At 41.8% G+C, this 19,117-nt stretch overlaps 1 protein-coding gene across 8 annotated transcripts in view; it reads left to right on the forward strand.

The window, feature by feature from the left end:
* Nucleotides 1-13,635, forward strand: part of SGMS2 (sphingomyelin synthase 2) — a 73,320-nt gene extending 59,685 nt beyond the window's left edge. For all 8 annotated transcript variants that reach the window (XM_056564331.1, XM_056564284.1, XM_056564293.1 and 5 more), the window contains 3 exons: nucleotides 95-248; nucleotides 9,651-9,817; nucleotides 12,867-13,635. In XM_056564331.1, the coding sequence (XP_056420306.1) occupies nucleotides 95-248; nucleotides 9,651-9,817; nucleotides 12,867-13,070 (525 nt within the window). In that variant the 3' untranslated portion in view covers nucleotides 13,071-13,635. The remainder of the gene's footprint in view (nucleotides 1-94; nucleotides 249-9,650; nucleotides 9,818-12,866) is intronic.
* Nucleotides 13,636-19,117: the final 5,482 nt, after the last annotated feature.

Raw genomic sequence — 19,117 nt, forward strand, 5'->3', positions numbered from 1 at the left:
TCCATTGTTGGAGTGAGATGTGAGTGGTCTACTTTTCTTATGTTGTGGCTTTTCTTTTTTACAGTTTTTTTTTCCCTATTTTTTTTTTTTTTAGTTGAATGGAGATTCATATGCCAAAGCACACAGGATATTACGGCTAATAACAGGAGGTGGACTGACGATAACTGGATCTCACATCTTATGTGGAGACTTTCTGTATAGCGGTCATACTGTCATTCTCACGCTCACCTACCTATTCATCAAAGAATGTAAGTTGATGCATGTTTTATTAGTATATTTTTATTTATTTATTGTTTACTGTCCTTTACCATGATGCAGCTGAATACTACCATCAATGATATTTTGGGTTTCTCTATTGAGGGACCTAAACAAGTATTACTTGACTATCTTCCTTCCCAGGTTATCAGCTAACTGCATAAGGGAGGGACTCTGCACTGTAAGGTATTGGTAGGTTGGGGAATACACATCTATACTATATAGACTCTACAATAGGTTCTTTGTATCTTTTAGCAGCCAATTTTTTTACTCCACATTTTCTTAAAGCATAGCCGTCAGATCCAACAAAAAAAAACATTTTTTAAATATATCACTCAGTACCTATTCCTGAGCATGCACATCAAATTTTTATGTGTCTAACACCTTTATTTATTTTTTTATTACACTTTTAATTTAGCCCACTAGTCTGAATTCCTCTCAAAGGGAGGAGGCGTGGCCTCACTGTGCCTGGTCTCCGCCCCCACCCTCAGTATGCTGTCTGCTCACATCTCCCCTAGCATTAGCAAAACTACAACTCCCAGCTTGTCCTCACTGACAGTAGCGGGACACAAGCTGATAGTGGGACGATTTATCCTCCAGCTGTGAGCCCTGCACTCACAGCTGTCAATCAAGGAATTGTGTCCATGACATAGGTGATGATGCATGGACACAGCAGGACTAGTATGTGTCCAAGCAGGGGGGGGGGGGCAGTTGTTTGACTGGCTTTTTCAGGATGAAATACTGAAAAGTTTCTAATGAAAGCAATTGCAAAACCTATTGGTTATACATGCTTTACAACATATCAAAAGTTTTTGTATCTGACAGTGCCCATTTAAGTCTTAAAATAACGCCCAAACAATCCTCAGGAGCCAGGTAGGTAATACAAACCTCAGGAGCCAGAAGGCTACACATTTGTCCAAGTTGTTTATCACTGTTTATAGACCGTATAGAATGAAAGTGGTACTAGGAGGGTCCAACTGGCTCCCAGTTACTACACTAGTTTGACATCCCTTGCCTGTTTATTTGTAGATGAGCTTCATCCTCAAAGACATCCCCAGCAATCTTTTGTTTGGTAACATATGCATTGTAGATCATTTTTGCACCAAATTTACACTATGCCATTGTTCTTCTGAGCAGACAATACACTCATCCCTGGATAGTTGTCATAGAAAGGACAACATTACTTATATATGTATTCCTGCATCAATTGAGCATGCACTCTCTCTGGTTCTGGCATATCTGTGCCAGGTGTAATAGGTGAATTGTGGTGCTCACATTAGCAGTCATGCCCTATCTTGAGCTGGCACTAAGGATTATGAGGCTCTTGTCATCACAGGAATGTTTGTATCTGATTTCTTTCAAAATGCTATTTCTAAAAACCAGAACGCCATTTATGCAGCATCCTGTACCATTAGATGAATATTAGCTTGCAGGCCAAGTCACTTATCACTGCTATGAAACTCAGGATGTAAAATGTGGTAATGATTTCTTTTTATAGGCATATGTTCTCTAAAAGATGAAGCGAGGTCTCAGGATTAGATTCTTTTTTTTTGCTTCAGGGTGTAAAATATTTTTGTGTATTTTTTTTTCTTTTAACGACAACTGTATCAAAGTACATAGTGTGCCTTGTTGGTATTCTGGATCTAAAATACAGGCTAGAAGTTATATTGGCAAGTATTTAGAGTCCTATCGGTTAAAACATCTGAGAATTGCAACCTCACTTATACATCATGCCTGTGAGTTGGGTGCATTTGATGGGGTAAAGTTTATCGTCCATAGACATCACCAGAGACAGTATATCTTCCTTGGGGAGAATCTGCCAGGCTTCTATTACAACCTTTTTTATTTCTTCAGTAAGAGAAGGGCATACTGTAGCCTAGAAGTCACAAGTTTTCCCAATTACATTCCATATTTTAGCCACTCTGTACTTGCTTATACAGTATCATCTAAAGCAGATGAGTTCCCAATTTTTTCTTTCCCGCGCACCCCTTGGCAGGCCATTTGCTAAAATTGTACCCCCATATTAATGACATGTTTGTATTTAAAAAAGTTGCTGTTATTTCAAATGTTTGTTCTTTTCCTTACTCCATATGCTCTCCCCAGGCCCGATGGTCCTCTTCCTATCTCCCCAGGCCCCATGGTCCTCTTCCTATCTCCCCAGGCCCCACGGTCCTCTTCCTATCTCCCCAGGTCCCACGGTCCTCTTCCTATCTCCCAGGCCCCACGGTCCTCTTCCTATCTCCCCAGGCCCCATGGTCCTCTTCCTATCTCCCCAGGACCCATGGTCCTCTTCCTATCTCCCCAGGCCTCATGGTCCTCTCCCTATCTCCCCAGGCCTCATGGTACTCTCCCTGTCTCCCCAGGACCCATGGTCCTCTCCCCAGGCCCCATGGTCCTCTCCCTATCTCCCCAGGCCCCATGGTCCTCTCCCTATCTCCTTAGGCCCCATGGTCCTCTCCCTAGGCTCCATTGTCCTCTCCCTAGGACCCATGGTCCTCTCCCTATCTCCCTAGGCCCCATGGTCCTCTCCCCATTTCCCTAGGCCCCATGGTCCTCTCCCCATCTCCCTAGGCCCCATGGTCCTCTCTCCAGGCCCCATGATCCTCTCCCTATCTCCCCAGGCCCCATGATCCTCTCCCTAAGCTCCATGGTCCTCTCCTTATCTCTCTAGGCCCCATGGTCCTCTCCCTATCTCCCCAGGCCCCATGGTCCTCTCCCTATCTCCCTAGGCCCCATGGTCCTCTCCCCATCTCCCTAGGCCCCATGGTCCTCTCCCCATCTCCCTAGGCCCCATGGTCCTCTCCCTAAGCCCCATGGTCCTCTCACTATCTCCCCAGGCTCCATGGTCCTCTCCAGGGCTCAATTCCTGCAGGAACATATGGGAACTGAGTTCCTGCACTTTTTCACAGAAGGACCTTGTTACTATTAGCAGGAGTCTTACAGGAACAGTCCTTGTGTGGAGTGGAAATCTTTTTTTTCCGGGACTTGACCCCTGGTCCTCTCCCTTTCTCCCCAGGCCCCCTGCTCCACTTCCTATCTCCCAAGGCCTCTTGCTCCTCTCCCTAACTCACCAGGCCCCTGCCCCTTTTACCACTAACGTACACAGTGTGACTGCACTAGCAGAATAGTGAGTGGAGCTCTGGAGTATAATACCAGATGTAAAAGTGCATGCACACCACAATTTGTACATCCGGCAACCGAATCTGGAGGTAGAATTTTATAACCGCCTGCTGCCCCATCCCTGGCTGATACATTTGCCATTTTTTGGGCCATGATCTGTAGTTTGTTTTGGTACCAGATTTGCATATATGTGACTTTTTGATTGCTTTTATTACATTTTTTTTGCAGTTTGATGTGACAAAAAAGCTGAAATTTTAGACTTTTCTTTTACTTTTACACAGTTCGCCATAGGTGATCATTAACATTATATTTTTATAGTTCTGACATTTACGCATGCAACTATACCAAATATGTTTATTATTTATTGTTTTTTAAGGCTTTTATGTATTAATATGGGTAAAAAGGGTGATTTAAAACTTTATTGGGGGAGGGGATATTTGACTTTTTTTTCTTCTTTTTTTGTAACTTTTTTTTTACATTTATTTTACAAATTTTTAGTCCCCATAGGGGATTATTTAAAGCAATCATTAGATTGCTAATACTGTTCAGTGCTATGCATAGGGCATAGCACTGATCAGTATTATCGGTGGTCTTCTGCTCTGGTCTGCTGGAAGGAAGATCAGTGCAAAAGACCCAGGGAGACGGACAGAGGCAGGTGAGGGGGACCTCCATCCGCCATCTTGGCTGATCTGATCCCCGCGGCAGTATATATATATCTCAACTGGCTCCACAAAGTTTAACAGATTTGTAAATTATGGAAAAAATAAATGGGGCTCGAGGGTCAAAGATATCTGGTTTAAATTAATTAGTATTTATTAATATAAAATGCAAAATAGACCAAATAGGGATGTACAGGGCCCTTGTACCTCCCTAATTAATTAAATACACAATAAAATAAATGATAATCCCAATATAAAAAACTAAAAATAATAATAACTATAAAATTAATATGCAATTTGAGCCTGTGATATCAATATAGCGATCTAATGATCCTGAGGAACAGCACAGTGTAAATGTTCATTCAAATGCTCCAGAGATCTTCAATATAGAAAAGATAAAATGTAGCCGCTACAGATACCAGTTAATCAATTGATGCGGTGGTACTGTATCTGTCCAAACATTGGCAACTAGATCTCACCGACACAGTGATACAATGTGGCACTTTGTAAACAGTGAACAGTCACTTGAAATCAATCTTTAAGCATTTCTGCGTATGCCATACATCAAAATAGCCAGTTTGCAATACATCCCATATAATGCTCACCACTCCGGGGTGTCACGGATCTCCCTTCAATGTAGTCCTGGGGGCCGGCTGTATAGCGTCTTATGACCGGTGCCTTGCCTCTGTCAGGGATCGTGCTGCTGGAGTCTCGGCCAACTCCTAAGAGCGCAGCACTCAGTGGTGGGCACCGTTTGGGCGGACTGCAGCGCTGTCAAGCGGAGTCCCTTGGTCGGACCAACTTGGAATGATGGTGGTCTGTAAACCTCAAGTCCTTATTGTAGATGGCCCAATTGGCTTCTCATTGGTAGTTGTTATAACGGCTGTATGCGGTAAGCAGAGTGAGTAACCCGGCGGCGTTCCTCGTGCACAGGTCGCGCGCTCGGGAGATGGTTCACTGTAATAAATGCCTTGGATCTGGCGAATGATCGCTATTCTGTCTGAAGAGTGTTCTATAATAACAGGCTCAATATCGCAAAATTAAAATCGCTGGACGCGTTTCAAAACCTTCCTCGGTTTTTTCTTCCGCTGCTGAAGAAAAAACCGAGGAAGGTTTTGAAACGCGTCCAGCGATTTTAATTTTGCGATATTGAGCCTGTTATTATAGAACACTCTTCAGACAGAATAGCGATCATTCGCCAGATCCAAGGCATTTATTACAGTGAACCATCTCCCGAGCGCGCGACCTGTGCACGAGGAACGCCGCCGGGTTACTCACTCTGCTTACCGCATACAGCCGTTATAACAACTACCAATGAGAAGCCAATCGGGCCATCTACAATAAGGACTTGAGGTTTACAGACCACCATCATTCCAAGTTGGTCCGACCAAGGGACTCCGCTTGACAGCGCTGCAGTCCCCCCAAACGGTGCCCACCACTGAGTGCTGCGCTCTTAGGAGTTGGCCGAGACTCCAGCAGCACGATCCCTGACAGAGGCAAGGCACCGGTCATAAGACGCTATACAGCCGGCCCCCAGGACTACATTGAAGGGAGATCCGTGACACCCCGGAGTGGTGAGCATTATATGGGATGTATTGCAAACTGGCTATTTTGATGTATGGCATACGCAGAAATGCTTAAAGATTGATTTCAAGTGACTGTTCACTGTTTACAAAGTGCCACATTGTATCACTGTGTCGGTGAGATCTAGTTGCCAATGTTTGGACAGATACAGTACCACCGCATCAATTGATTAACTGGTATCTGTAGCGGCTACATTTTATCTTTTCTATATTGAAGATCTCTGGAGCATTTGAATGAACATTTACACTGTGCTGTTCCTCAGGATCATTAGATCGCTATATTGATATCACAGGCTCAAATTGCATATTAATTTTATAGTTATTATTATTTTTAGTTTTTTATATTGGGATTATCATTTATTTTATTGTGTATTTAATTAATTAGGGAGGTACAAGGGCCCTGTACATCCCTATTTGGTCTATTTTGCATTTTATATTAATAAATACTAATTAATTTAAACCAGATATCTTTGACCCTCGAGCCCCATTTATTTTTTCCGTATTATTCCTATTTTTATACACCGTGGGTATAGGTGTTTGTTGGGTTGCTCGGGTCCTTGGTGACGGTCAGACAGACAGGAGCCTCTCCATTGTGTTTATAATAGATTTGTAAATTACTTCTATTAAAAAATCTTAATCCTTTCAGAATTTATGAGCTGCTGAAGTTGAGTTATTTTCTGTCTAAGTGCACTCTGATGACACCTGCCTCGGTAACTGTCCAGAGTAGAAGCAAATCCCCATAGCAAACCTCTTCTACTCTATGCAGTTCCCAAGACAGACAGAGGTGTCAGCAGAGAGCACTGTTGTCAGACAGAAAAGAACAACCCAACTTCAGCAGCTGAAAAGTACTGGAAGGATTAAGATTTTTTAATAGAAATAATTTACAAATCAGTTTAACATTCTGGAGCCAGTATATATATATATATATATATATATATATATATATGTATATATATATATAATTCCTTGAATACCTCTTTAACTATTCAATTATCTTAACATGTAATATTTCAACTACACTTGGATGGAAGTTGAACTTTGGGATACTGTATGTTTGGCCCTTAAAGGGTATATGCAGGTTCAAAAAAAAATATATACTATACTCCCTAGATCAACAGAGCAACTTTTTTGTTAGAGAAAGAAATTCCCTGATATCCACAGTTTTTGGTCACCACAATTTAGCGCTGCAAGCACTGGGAGAGCTAGGCCGCTTCTTTAGCTGAAGGACCCTACAACTCCAGTCAAACCTGAGTTTCAGGTGTTATAAGTAGTAAATGACTGAGGGCCGACCTTTCACCTTTTAATTTCGGGTCAGGGTATATAGATTATAAAGCTTGACTGGCTAAGAAGAAATGTTTTATTACAGGTAGTAAAGTATAGATGAAAGTGGTTTGGTTATCAGTAATGTAAAGTATGATTCCCTTCAGTGCATTATATTGTACTATATATGTATATGAGCCCGCCACGGAGTGTAGGTATCACAAAGGTTTTGATGAGAGGCAGAAGCATTTGTGTACTTGGATCATGGCCGAGCAGTTTATAGAGGAAGAAACAATGTCTTGTGATCTTACATCATTACTGCACTAATACTTGGCTGAACATAGGATCTGGACACTTACCAGGTACCTTGCAGAAACCATGTTCTAAATGGAGCGAAGGTTTTGACAGTGAGGCAGCCTAGTTATTCTCAAAAACTATGGACACAAATGTATTTTTTGTTATTTATTTATTTTTGCTCACTACTTAAGGCATGCTGGAAAGAACATATTTCTAGTACGGTTTATGGAAAACTTCCCTACACTTTGTACTGTCACAAAATGTTTAAAAGGTATTCCAGGAAAAAAACTTTTTTTTTATATCAGCTGTCTCCAGAAAGTTAAACAGATTTGTAAATTACTTCTATTAAAAAAATCTTAATCCTTTCAATAATTATCAGCTGCTGAAGTTGAGTTGTTGTTTTCTGTCTGGCAACAGTGCTCTCTGCTGACACCTCTGCTTGTCTCGGGAACTGCACAGAGTAGAAGAGGTTTGCAATGGGCATTTGCTTCTAAACTGGGTGGTTCCCAAGACAGGTGTCATCAGAGAGCACTTAGACAGTAAAGAACAACTCAACTTCAGCAGCTCATAAGTACTGAAAGGATTAAGATTTTTTTAACAGAAGTAATTTACAAGTTTGTTCAACTTTCTGGAGCCAGTTGTTGTATATATAAAATACGTTTTTTTTCCTGGATAACCCCTTTAAGTTACAGGGAGCGCTCTGTCAGTGATAAGAACGGCTGATGATTTGTACTGCAGAAGTCTGGTGGCTGGCAGCTTAAAGGGGTACTCCGCCCCTAGACATCTTATCCCCTATCCTTTGGTATAAGATGTTTGATTGTGGGGGTCCCACATGTGGGACCCCCGCAATCTCTGTGCAGCACCCGGCGTTCGGAGTCGTGATGTCACGGACACGCCCTTGTGACTTCGTGCCACGCCCCCTCAATGCAAGTCTATGGGAGGGGGCGTGGCAGTCGCCACGCCCCCTCCCATAGACTTGTATTGAGGGGGCATGTCATGAGGGGCGTGGTCGTGGCTCCACGACCCCCGCCGCCCGCTCCAAGCGTCCGGAACAAAATGTTCTGAACACTGGGGCAGTGGAGTACTCCTATGAGTAGAGACATAGGCTATATACCGGGCAGTGGGCAACAGGTAAGACACCAGCCATTGCCATTCTCAATCCAACACATCCACTTATTTCTCTGGCAGTTAGTCCCTAAGCTGCTGTACAATCTGTCACAGACATTTTGTGTCGGGTCTTACAGCAAAATGCTGGTGTGCAGTAAAAAGGTAGGGAATTTTTTATTACATTTTTTTTTTCTCAGCATGTTTCAACTAGTCAGCAAAGTTATAGGGCATAAGTGTCTGATCACCGGGGGCCGGCTTTTACGACTCCCTGTGATGTCTATAGCCCGTATCTCCCCACTGCATGAAGCACTAGGTCAGCACACACTCCAGTGCTGGAGATACATCAACGCTAAAGCACTCTCATAGAAAATGCAAGGAGCGCGTGCTGACCCTGCGTTTTATGCCGTAGAGAAATATTGGGCCCTGTTCTGAAGATCATGGGGGTCCTAGAGTTCAGACCCCCTGCAATCAGACATGTATCCCCTATCCTGTGGGTAGGATATAGGTTTTTAAATGCCAAAGTACCCCTTTTAGTCAATTCTCTGGTGTTAACATTCTAAAATTTCCAACTGCCCATGCTTGAGGTGCATTCACACCATGTTTTTGCAATACAGTTCCCGTATACATTTTCAATGTGAAAACCGTATGGAACTGTATTGAAAACCGTATGAATTGACTCTCCATTGAAAACCGTATACATTGACTCTCCATTGAAAACCGTATGCATTGACTCTCCATTGAAAACCGTATGCATTGACTCTCCATTGAAAACCGTATGACAAACGATGCATCAGGTTGTGTCTGTTATGCATCCTGTAAGGTTTTGTCAGTTTTTTTCCCGTACCCAAAACCATAGCCTACCACGGATTTTGGTCCAGGGGAAAAACTGTATTAAATCTTATAAGTTTTTTTTTTTTAACATGGGATTCAATGGGAACCGTACAGACCTGTATGTGCTTACGGTTCCATCCGGTTGGCACCATATGGTTTTTGGCTTTGCACAGCTTTTTTTCTTGGAATTTCAATCAATCAAGTAAAACGTTATTCATAATGGAGTGAAAAGTTAAAAACTTTAGTTTTTTTCTTAAAAAAACGGATGCAACCGGACATCATTTTTTAAACCGTATATGTTTTTTTAACTGTACGGGTTAAAATTTGTACACACAAGTTTAGCCTGGTTTTGAGGAATCAGTTTTTCCTCAAAAACCTGATATGGGAACTGCATTGCAAAAACGTGGTGTGAATGCAGCCTTACAGTTTCAGCATTTGGAGCTGGTGGTACAATGTAGATAACTGAAATCTGAATGCATCACAGGCTGAAGTTGGGGCGTTTAGACTTGGTGGTTTTCATGGTGATTCTCTCTTGCAGATTCCCCTCGTCACTTCTGGTGGTATCACATATTCTGCTGGCTGCTGAGCGCCTCCGGGGTGGTCTGCATTTTAGTTGCACATGAACACTACACGGTGGATGTAATTGTGGCTTACTATATAACCACTAGACTCTTCTGGTGGTATCATGCCATGGCTAATGAGAAGGTAAGTTAACCTTTCATGTACATTCTGGATATATTTTTCCTTGTAGAATTTTAAGATCCCTTTCTAATGTTAGTAAATAGAAACATTGTTTAACATTCTGAGTTAGTATTTGTTCTAGGGTATCTGTAAGGTCATGATCACATGATGTGGTGCCTGAATTCAGACAGTCTGTGGCAGGAACCACAAAACCAGATGAAGACTATTTCATCTAGTGCAGTGGTCTTCAACCTGCGGACCTCCAGATGTTGCAAAACTACAACTCCCAGCATGCCCGGACAGCCGTTGGCTGTTTATATAGATATATAGAGATAGATATATATACACACACACACACACAAAAGTGTTTCCCATGGTGCCTCCTGCTGTTGCAAAACTGCAATTGGGCATACTGGGAGTTGTAGATTTCCAACGGGCCCTTTAAAAATCGTGAGGGCTTCTGCACGGAGCGCTAAAACATCAAATTCCCCCCACCCACTGAGTGAAGATTAAATAAGGAGGGGGTTTGTTACAGTATGTCACCCCAGTAGTAAGGAGATTACATGAGGAGGAGGTTTGTTACAGTGTGTCACCCCAGTAGTAAGGAGATTACATGAGGAGGAGGTTTGTTACAGTGTGTCACCCCAGTAGTAAGGAGATTACACGAGGAGGTTTGTTACAGTGTGTCACCCCAGTAGTAAGGTGATTACATGAGGAGGAGGTTTGTTACAGTGTGTCACCCCAGTATTAAGGAGATTACATGAGGAGGAGGTTTGTTACAGTGTCACCCCAGTAGTAAGGAGATTACATGAGGAGGAGGTTTGTTACAGTGTGTCACCCCAATAGTAAGGAGATTACATGAGGAGGAGGTTTGTTACAGTGTGTCACCCCAGTTGTAAGGAGATTATATGAGGAGGAAGTTTGTTACAGTGTGTCACCCCAGTAGTAAGGAGAGTACATGAGGAGGAGGTTTGTTACCGTGTGTCACCCCAGTAGTAAGGTGAGGCGTGTCAAAGGGTGGAGCCAATGGGCGGGGTCAAGGGGCCGGACAAAATTAGCTTTTGCCTAGGGTGACAAAAATCCTTCCACTAGCCCTGCATGCAGGGCATGGGCACCATACAGTGACATGCCAGCTCCAGTCACCAAACATAGTGAGTATTTAATCAGGCTTTGTATACTGTGCCACATTAGGACTTGTTAGGGCAACAGCAGCTGCCTGTGACTAGTAACATGAATGGGTAGATTTGTTACAACAGGGGCTGTGTCATTCATCAGATAGTGTTGCTTTTCCTATGCCGTTATGTCCTGGGGGTGTTTCTTGTAGCAGCCTTGGGTAGTAGTAGATTGTAATCCACAGTGACAGACACTGTCTCACTGCTATTTACTAAGCAATGCTTTTTGATATGCTGCTATAGTATGTTGCATCACTATGTAACTTCTGCTTGTACTTAAATCCTTAATCTAAAAGCTAATCTAAAATCATAAACTGGCTTATTAAGGCATATTCTGGTGTATATAGTGATTAAAGCTTTGTGACATCTTTGAATGCATTTTTAGTTGTATTGCATTGCACTTATTACGGTGTGTTTATCCTATAGGTTTTTACTTACCGTAATTTCTCTTCTGCAGTCTGCATATTTCCAGATATAATATAGGCTGCTCTGTCCCATTCCTAGTAAAATCCACCAGACCGGCTCTCTGCCCACCTGAACACTCTTCTAAGCGCTGATTTTCTGTTGTTTACTATGTATTATGATTTGTCCATTTATAATACTACTAGCTGAGTACCCGGTGTTGCCCGGTTTTTCCTTCCTCATCCTTGTTGGGGAGGAAAATCAACAAAGTAGGAAGCTTTTGACTTCATATCCCATCCCCATATATTGTTGTCATATCCCGACCTCATATCCCGACCTCCTATCCTGACCTCCTATGCCGACCTCCTATCCCGACCTCCTATCCCGACCTCCTATTTCGTCCTCCTATCCTGTCCTCATATCCCGACCTCCTATCCCGACCACCTATCAAGTCCTCCTATCCCGACCTCCTATCCTTACCTCCTATCTCGACCTCCTATCCCAACCTCCTAACTCGACCTCCTATCTCGACCTCCTATCCCGACCTCCTATCCCATCCTCATATCCCGACCTCCAAACTCGACCTCCTATCCCGACCTCCTATCTCGACCTCCTATCCCGACCTCCTATCCCATCCTCATATCCCGACCTCCTAACTCGACCTCCTAACTCGACCTCCTATCCCTACCTTCTATCCCGACCTCCTATCCCGACCATCCTGTCCTCCTATCTTGACCTCCTATCTTGACCTCCTATCTCGACCTCCCATCCCGTCCTCATATCCCGACCCGTAATATGTGTACCAGGTATTGAAATATCTCCAGCCGTACAGAAGTTATGTGAGAACATACATTTCCCATAGATTTACATGGGACTTTAAACAAAAACCCCGACCCTCACAAATGGGGGGTAGTTAAGGGTTAAATTAACTATCCAATATTTTAAGTGGACATATAAGTAACATGTGACCAAGTATTATCGAAATATCTCCAGCCATTTGGAAGTTATGCAGTAACCTATATTTCCCATAGATGTTTGTTGTTGAAATATAAGTAACATGTGTACCAAGTTTCATGTTAATATCTTTAGCCGTTTGGACGTTTTTGTGAAACATACATACATACACACATACATACATACATACACACATACATAGATACATACATACATACATACACACACACATACATACATACACACACATTGAGTTTTATATATATAGATTTATTTCTGATATAGAGTGTTATAATGTATATATATATGTATAGAAAAAAAAATGATATATATAATACACACACACATAAACAGTATATTCTCATCGTGCAGGAGTACCCAACTCCTGTCTCTTTTGGTTTAATTCCTTTTAATTTTTTTTTTATCATATTGATATATTATTCATAGTTTGATTTAGATTTTTTTTCTGCGGAAGATTTTTTTAGTCTAGCATATATTCTTTTATGGAAAGAAAAATAATTTGGTAAACCTTTATTATCTTTCAGGCATTAAAGACGTCAACTGCTACCAATCTTCTTTCACGAACTTGGTGGTTTCCTGTATTTGCGTTCTTTGAGAAGAATGTGCAGGGTTGCATCCCATGCAGCTTCTCATGGCCCATCACTTGGCCTCCTAGTTGCTTCAAATCTTCATGTAAAACCTATTCCAGGGTACAGAAGACAGGGGAGGATGTTGAAAAATGCACCTAAATCTGCCCATTAAAGGACAAAAACTATTCCAACTTATTTTTTTCAACCAAAGAAATATCTTCTCTTTCTAAGAAGAGGCAACTGAAAATAAAGATCGGGACCAAATGTTGTATTATCTTTGAACACAAAGGTGGTTGCACACCAGATACACAAGTGTCGCTTTGTAGTGTGCACCCTGTCTTTGTACACATACTTTTCCATTTTATATTTGCACTACATTTTTTGGATCTTTGTTAGGTGAAGACTGGTGTAGCCCATATAAATGTATGTGTGCTCTATTAGAGTGTTTCATAAAATGTTATGAGATGTATTTATATAGAATATTTTCAGCTCTCCTTGGACCATTGGCCTTTAGCCTAATATACCAATTGTTTAATCATAAGTGCAGATGTCATAGGTTGGGGATAGCCTTGTGGAACATAAGAGGGTCATTTCCGAAACAAATATTTTTAGGCTTACATAGGGATAGTAACCATTCCGACACAGGTTTACAATGAATTATTGTATTGTATGAAGTTCACCTAACAAAATATTACCCAAACAAAGTAAACAGGAAAAAAAATAACTTGTTATCTGTACCAAACCAGATGTCGTCATTGAAATGGACTGTCAGTATTTGACATTTTAAAGGACAACTGTAGTGGAACACTTTTATATATTCCCGTGCCCGGGCCTCAAAAATAAACAAATAAACGTATACATACCTTCCTACGAGCCCCCGGCACAGGCCTCACGGTCCGGCAGTGCTGACCTCATTCCACTTCCTGGGGACGGGGACGCCGCAGAGCCGTCGGCGTATCACCGGCCGCAGCGATGTCCCACCCCGGCCGGTCATAGGCTGAGCCCACTGTCATGTAAGGAGCTCTGGCCGGCTTCGTACATGACAGTGGACTCAGCCTATCACCGGCCGGGGTGGGACATCGCTGCGGCCGGTGATACGCCGACGGCTCTGCGGCGTCCCCGTCCCCAGGAAGTGGAATGAGGTCAGCACTGCAGGACCGTGAGTCCTGTGCCGGACCAACGGGGGCTCGTAGGAAGGTATGTATACGTTTATTTTGTTTATTTTTGAGGCCCGGGCATGGGAATATATAAAAGTGTTCCAATATAGTTGTCCTTTAAGGTATGTTCACCTCTGACCAACAGTTCAAGTTTGTATATACGTAAGATATCACTTCATAACAGGTTGAGTGACATTGTTAACCCCTTAAGGATGCAAGGCGTACAGGTACGCCCTGACGTCCTGGTACTTAAGGACTCTGCAAGCTCTGGTCCCGTTTAGCGGGTTTAAACCGCTCTCATCAGCGGAGAACAGGTTAAACTCGGTGGGTCCCGTTTGCTATGGGCAGCCAGGACCCACAGCTAATGCGGCACACTGCCGATCGGGCCGATGACCGGAATTAACCCTTTAGACGCCGCAATCAAAGATGATCGCAGCATCTAAAACGAAAGTGAACGAATCCCAGCAGCTCAGCAGAGCTGATCGGGGCTATCGCAACAGAATCGTTTTTTTCATTTCACCGCACAAATAATAATTATTTTTTTTGTTTCGCCGTTATAAAATTTGTGATGTCCTTACAAAGTAAAATTGGTGAAGCAAAAATAAGCCCTTATATGCGTCTGTAGGTGCAAAATTGAACATGTTATGATTTTTAAAAGGGGAGGAGGAAAAACGAAACTGCAAAAACATTAATTGTTTTAAGTCCTTAAGGGGTTAATATATGTCATTAATAATCCAGAGTTATATCCTGTATGAACGTCCAGAGCTATATCAAAAACAGTATTCAAAACTAAGAGTCTGTTCACATCAAGTGTGTGAATTATGTGCTGGGCATGTGGTGGCACAGACACTAAACAGCAACTTGTGCCCTATGAAGTGGGATACAGTAAAATGTAAAGTATACTTGAGAAAGCTATTTATTACAACAGATTACTGGATAGTGTATGATGTAAATACTACACTTCCCAGAATGTGAATCCCTGCTGTCCAGACACTGAGCCATCAAGAAATGTTGTGGATTTCAGCTCCGATGCCTGTAGAATTGTACATGCAGCACTAGACTGTAATACACACTATACCTCATAAAAGGGTACGCCGGTTTTATTTTTTAAATCAACTGGTGCCAGAAAGTTAAGCAGATTTGTAAATTACTTCTATTTAAAAATCTTAATCTTTCCAGTACTTATCAGCTGCTGTATGCTCCACAGGACGTTGTATTTCTTTCTGGAGTTCTTTTTTTGTCTGACCACAGTGCTCTCTGCTGACACATCTGTCTATGTCAGGAACTGTCCAGAGCAGGTTAGGTTTGATATGGGGATTTGCTCCTGCTCTGGACAGTTCCTGACATGGGCAGAGGTGTCACCAGAGAGCACTGTGGTCAGACAGAAAGGAAATTCAAAAAGAAAAGAACCTTTCTGTGGAGCATAAACAGCTGATAAGTACTGGAAAGATTAAAGGGGTACTCCGCTGATCAGCATTTGGAACAAACTGTTCCGAACGCTGGAGGCGGTGACAGGAGCTTGTGACGTCATAGCCCTGCCCCCTTATGATGTCACACCCCGCCCCCTCAATGCAAGTCTATTGGAGGGAGCTTGACAGCTTTTTAAAAAGATTTTTAAATAGAAGTAATTTACAAATATGTTTAACTTTATGGCACCAGTTGATTTTAAAAAATTGTTTTCCATCGAAGTACCCCTTTAATCAGTACAAGATAAGTAATGCAATGTATACACAAAGTTGCCAAACAGTGTGTGTATATATATATATATATATATATATATATGTATATATATATACTGTAGATTAGGGATATAATGGTGAACACATACTTTTAGCTTGTAAAGTTTACATATTTTAGTGGTACAAAAAAACATAAAGAATCTATTAATATATTTTACTTCTGTCATCACATATAGTAATGTATGTGAATGGTAAATGCCTTTTTATTTCTGTATATATTTTTTTCTTTCTTATTTGTTGGGATTTTCATGTTTGTTATAAAATAAGGCCTAGCATAACCCATCCTATCCAAATGTCCAGGCTTCTTGTTATATAAGAAGAGGATACTGGAAGTGGCAGGGCGACAACTACATGTTACTGTATGTTATCCCAGTGTTATGTACATTGTTTATTATAAAAACATTGTTTATTATACTGTTTTTACACTTTGAATAGTTTCACACTACAGGTCTTTCGTTGTTTTTCAAGAAACAGAGGTTACCAGTAACAAACAGAAACAGTCAGACATGTAGATTTCTGCAACTTAAAATCCCCTATTAAGGAATATAGAAAGAGACTTATCAAAACCTGTACAGAACAATAGTTGACCAGTTGCCCATAGCAACTGATCAAATTTTTTTTTTTTTTTCATTTTTACAAGGGCCTCTGAAAAATAAGAGGTTACATGATTGGTTGCTATGGGCAACTGATCAACTTTTCCTTTGCACATGTTTTGATAAATCTCCCCCGTAGTCCTTTTTATAGGGAAGGACGGTGTTGCGCATGCCTTAGGCGGGTCATTGACAAATGGTGTTAATGGCTGTGTATACTTCAGCAACTAGAACTGCAACTAATAGAAATTCCATGTTTTGGAAAAGGCTCTGAAGACTCTGTAATATTAAAGGGGTATTCCGGGCAAAAACATAGGGGATAGGATGTCTGATCGTGGGGGGCCCGCTGCTGGGATCCCCCGTGATCTCCCTGCAGCACCGGCATTCTATGCCGGTGCTGCAGGGAGATCGCGGGGGGTCCCAGTGGCGGCCCCCCCCCCACGCTAAGACATCTTATCCCCTATCCTTTGGATAGGGGATAAAATGTTTTTGCCCGGAATACCCCTTTAAGAATGACTCAGAAAAGAAATCCTGCTTACTATTTGCAGTACCACAGCCCAAAGTAATATAATATCAACCTATACAATTAGTGGGGCTAAGATTGTGTCTGTTTTAGGTTTTTAGACATAACCTCGAAGCTGTGTCTAGGCTTTCCTTCACATGTTGTACCCATGAGTTACCTCCTTATTTCCATTATTGGGACTATACTTGCAACTGATCCCTTATACATCATATATTTTTTGTTTCAGCAGTTACTTTGATGTACAGTATTTGACAATATCTGTTAGTACGGTCAGTTCTTACTGTGTATTTCCAAATGTCGTTTTGTCATATATTATCTGATTACATTTATTTCAATAGTCATTCATCCAGAGGCTAAGTTCGGACATTAAATGTACAGACATATTTTTACTTATGTGCACATTTTTATCCGTAATAAGAGAAAAATACATTAGTCTTACCAATAGCAAAGAATAAAAATTGCCAGGACTGATCCTGAGAAAAGCATTGGTTTGTATTCTAGTAAGAAAAACATGTTCCTTAAAGGGGTACTCCGTCCCTAGACATCTTATCCCCTATCCAAAGGATAGGGGATAAGATGTCAGATCGCGGGGGTCACGCCACTGGGGACCCCCAGGATCTCGGCTGCAGGACCCATCTGTTGCGGCTTCCGTAAACGCTGGAGGCTTCGGCTCCCGACCACGGTGACGTGAGATCGTGACGTCACGACTCCGCCCCCATGTGATGTCACGCTCCGCCCCTCAATGCAAGTCTATGGGAGGGGGCGTGACTGCTGTCATGCCCCCTCCCATAGACTTGCATTAAGGGGACGGGGCGTGACGTCACACAGGGCGGAGTCGTGACGTCACGATCTCACGTCACCGTGGTCGTGAGGCGTTAGGATGAGAGCCTCCAGTGCTGCCGGAAGCCGCAACAGGTGGGTCCTGCAGACGAGGGGTCCCAAGCAGGGGGATCACCGTGATCTGACATCTTATCCCCTATCCTTTCGATACCCCTTTAAGCAATAAAGAGTGAAGTGTTCAGTTTTGATGATTATTCACATATATTATGTTAACCTGTTCCATCTTTGTACATATGTATTGTGTTTTCTTTGTTGTTTTGCACTTTAGAGGTATATAGATACTTATGTTATAGTGTATTTGTAATTCTTTTAGTCTCATGTCTAAAGCCGGCACAAGAAAAACACTCAGTCATGCCATGGGTTTATTTAATTTGTAGTTTCTTAATACCAAAAAGTGACTTAAAACTGAGCTTTGAATCAAAAGCCAGTAAGTATAAAAGAGCCTATTTTTGTACACAATATGAGAAGTTGTTTTTTTTTTTCTTTATTTTTGACAAATGTGTACATAGATAAAGATTTTGATAAAATTGTTATCATAAAATAAACCAAGATGGTGCTTTCATGCTTTTGTCTCATGACCCTCACTGACTCTAATTTCTTTATTAACTTTCAGGAAAAATCAGACATTAATATTTCCTTTATTATTTCCTCATGTCTATAATGATCCGGTATTTATCAGATCCCATGATCATGCATTATACGTACAATAATGTTAAGATAGATATTCACTTAGATCTTGGTGAGTTGACATATGGCAAATTATGACACAGTGTTTACTATTTTAGCCAAAAACCGTTAGGCCTTATGACAAACCTGTTTGTGCAGCGCCTAAATGACAACCGGCAAAGTACCTACGGTTCCATATTACAGAGCCATAACCATTCCATCCTGCCATAAAAGAGTATTTAATGGAACAAACAGAAAAAAATCGGAGGGACATAGGATTTCAGTGGGGCCTATGAAAGTCTACGATCTACTGATCTCTAATACAGCCATGTGTATGAGAACTTGGTCTTCTGGGAAGCAATGTCTATTTAGGATAACATGGTTCATGTTTGGACCTGTAGCTCACATTCACCACCCTTCCAGATGTGTGAGTTAGAGGGTTATTCCATTGTTTAAAAAAAAAAAATAATATATATATATATATATATATATATATATATAGTATGTTGCTGGGAACGTGAAAAAAAAATAGGGAAAAATACTACTTACCCGCCCGTGGTCCTCCACAGCTCCCTTACGGCTTCTCCCAGTCTCTTGATCTCCTGTCTTCTTGCTTCCTAGACAAGAGCTTGAAGCAGAACCTGCTTGCTCAGCCAATAACTAGCCCCCCCCCCCCCCCCCCCCCCAAGCA

This window comes from Hyla sarda, chromosome 1 (genome assembly GCF_029499605.1).
Source record: "Hyla sarda isolate aHylSar1 chromosome 1, aHylSar1.hap1, whole genome shotgun sequence".
NCBI lineage: Eukaryota > Metazoa > Chordata > Amphibia > Anura > Hylidae > Hyla > Hyla sarda.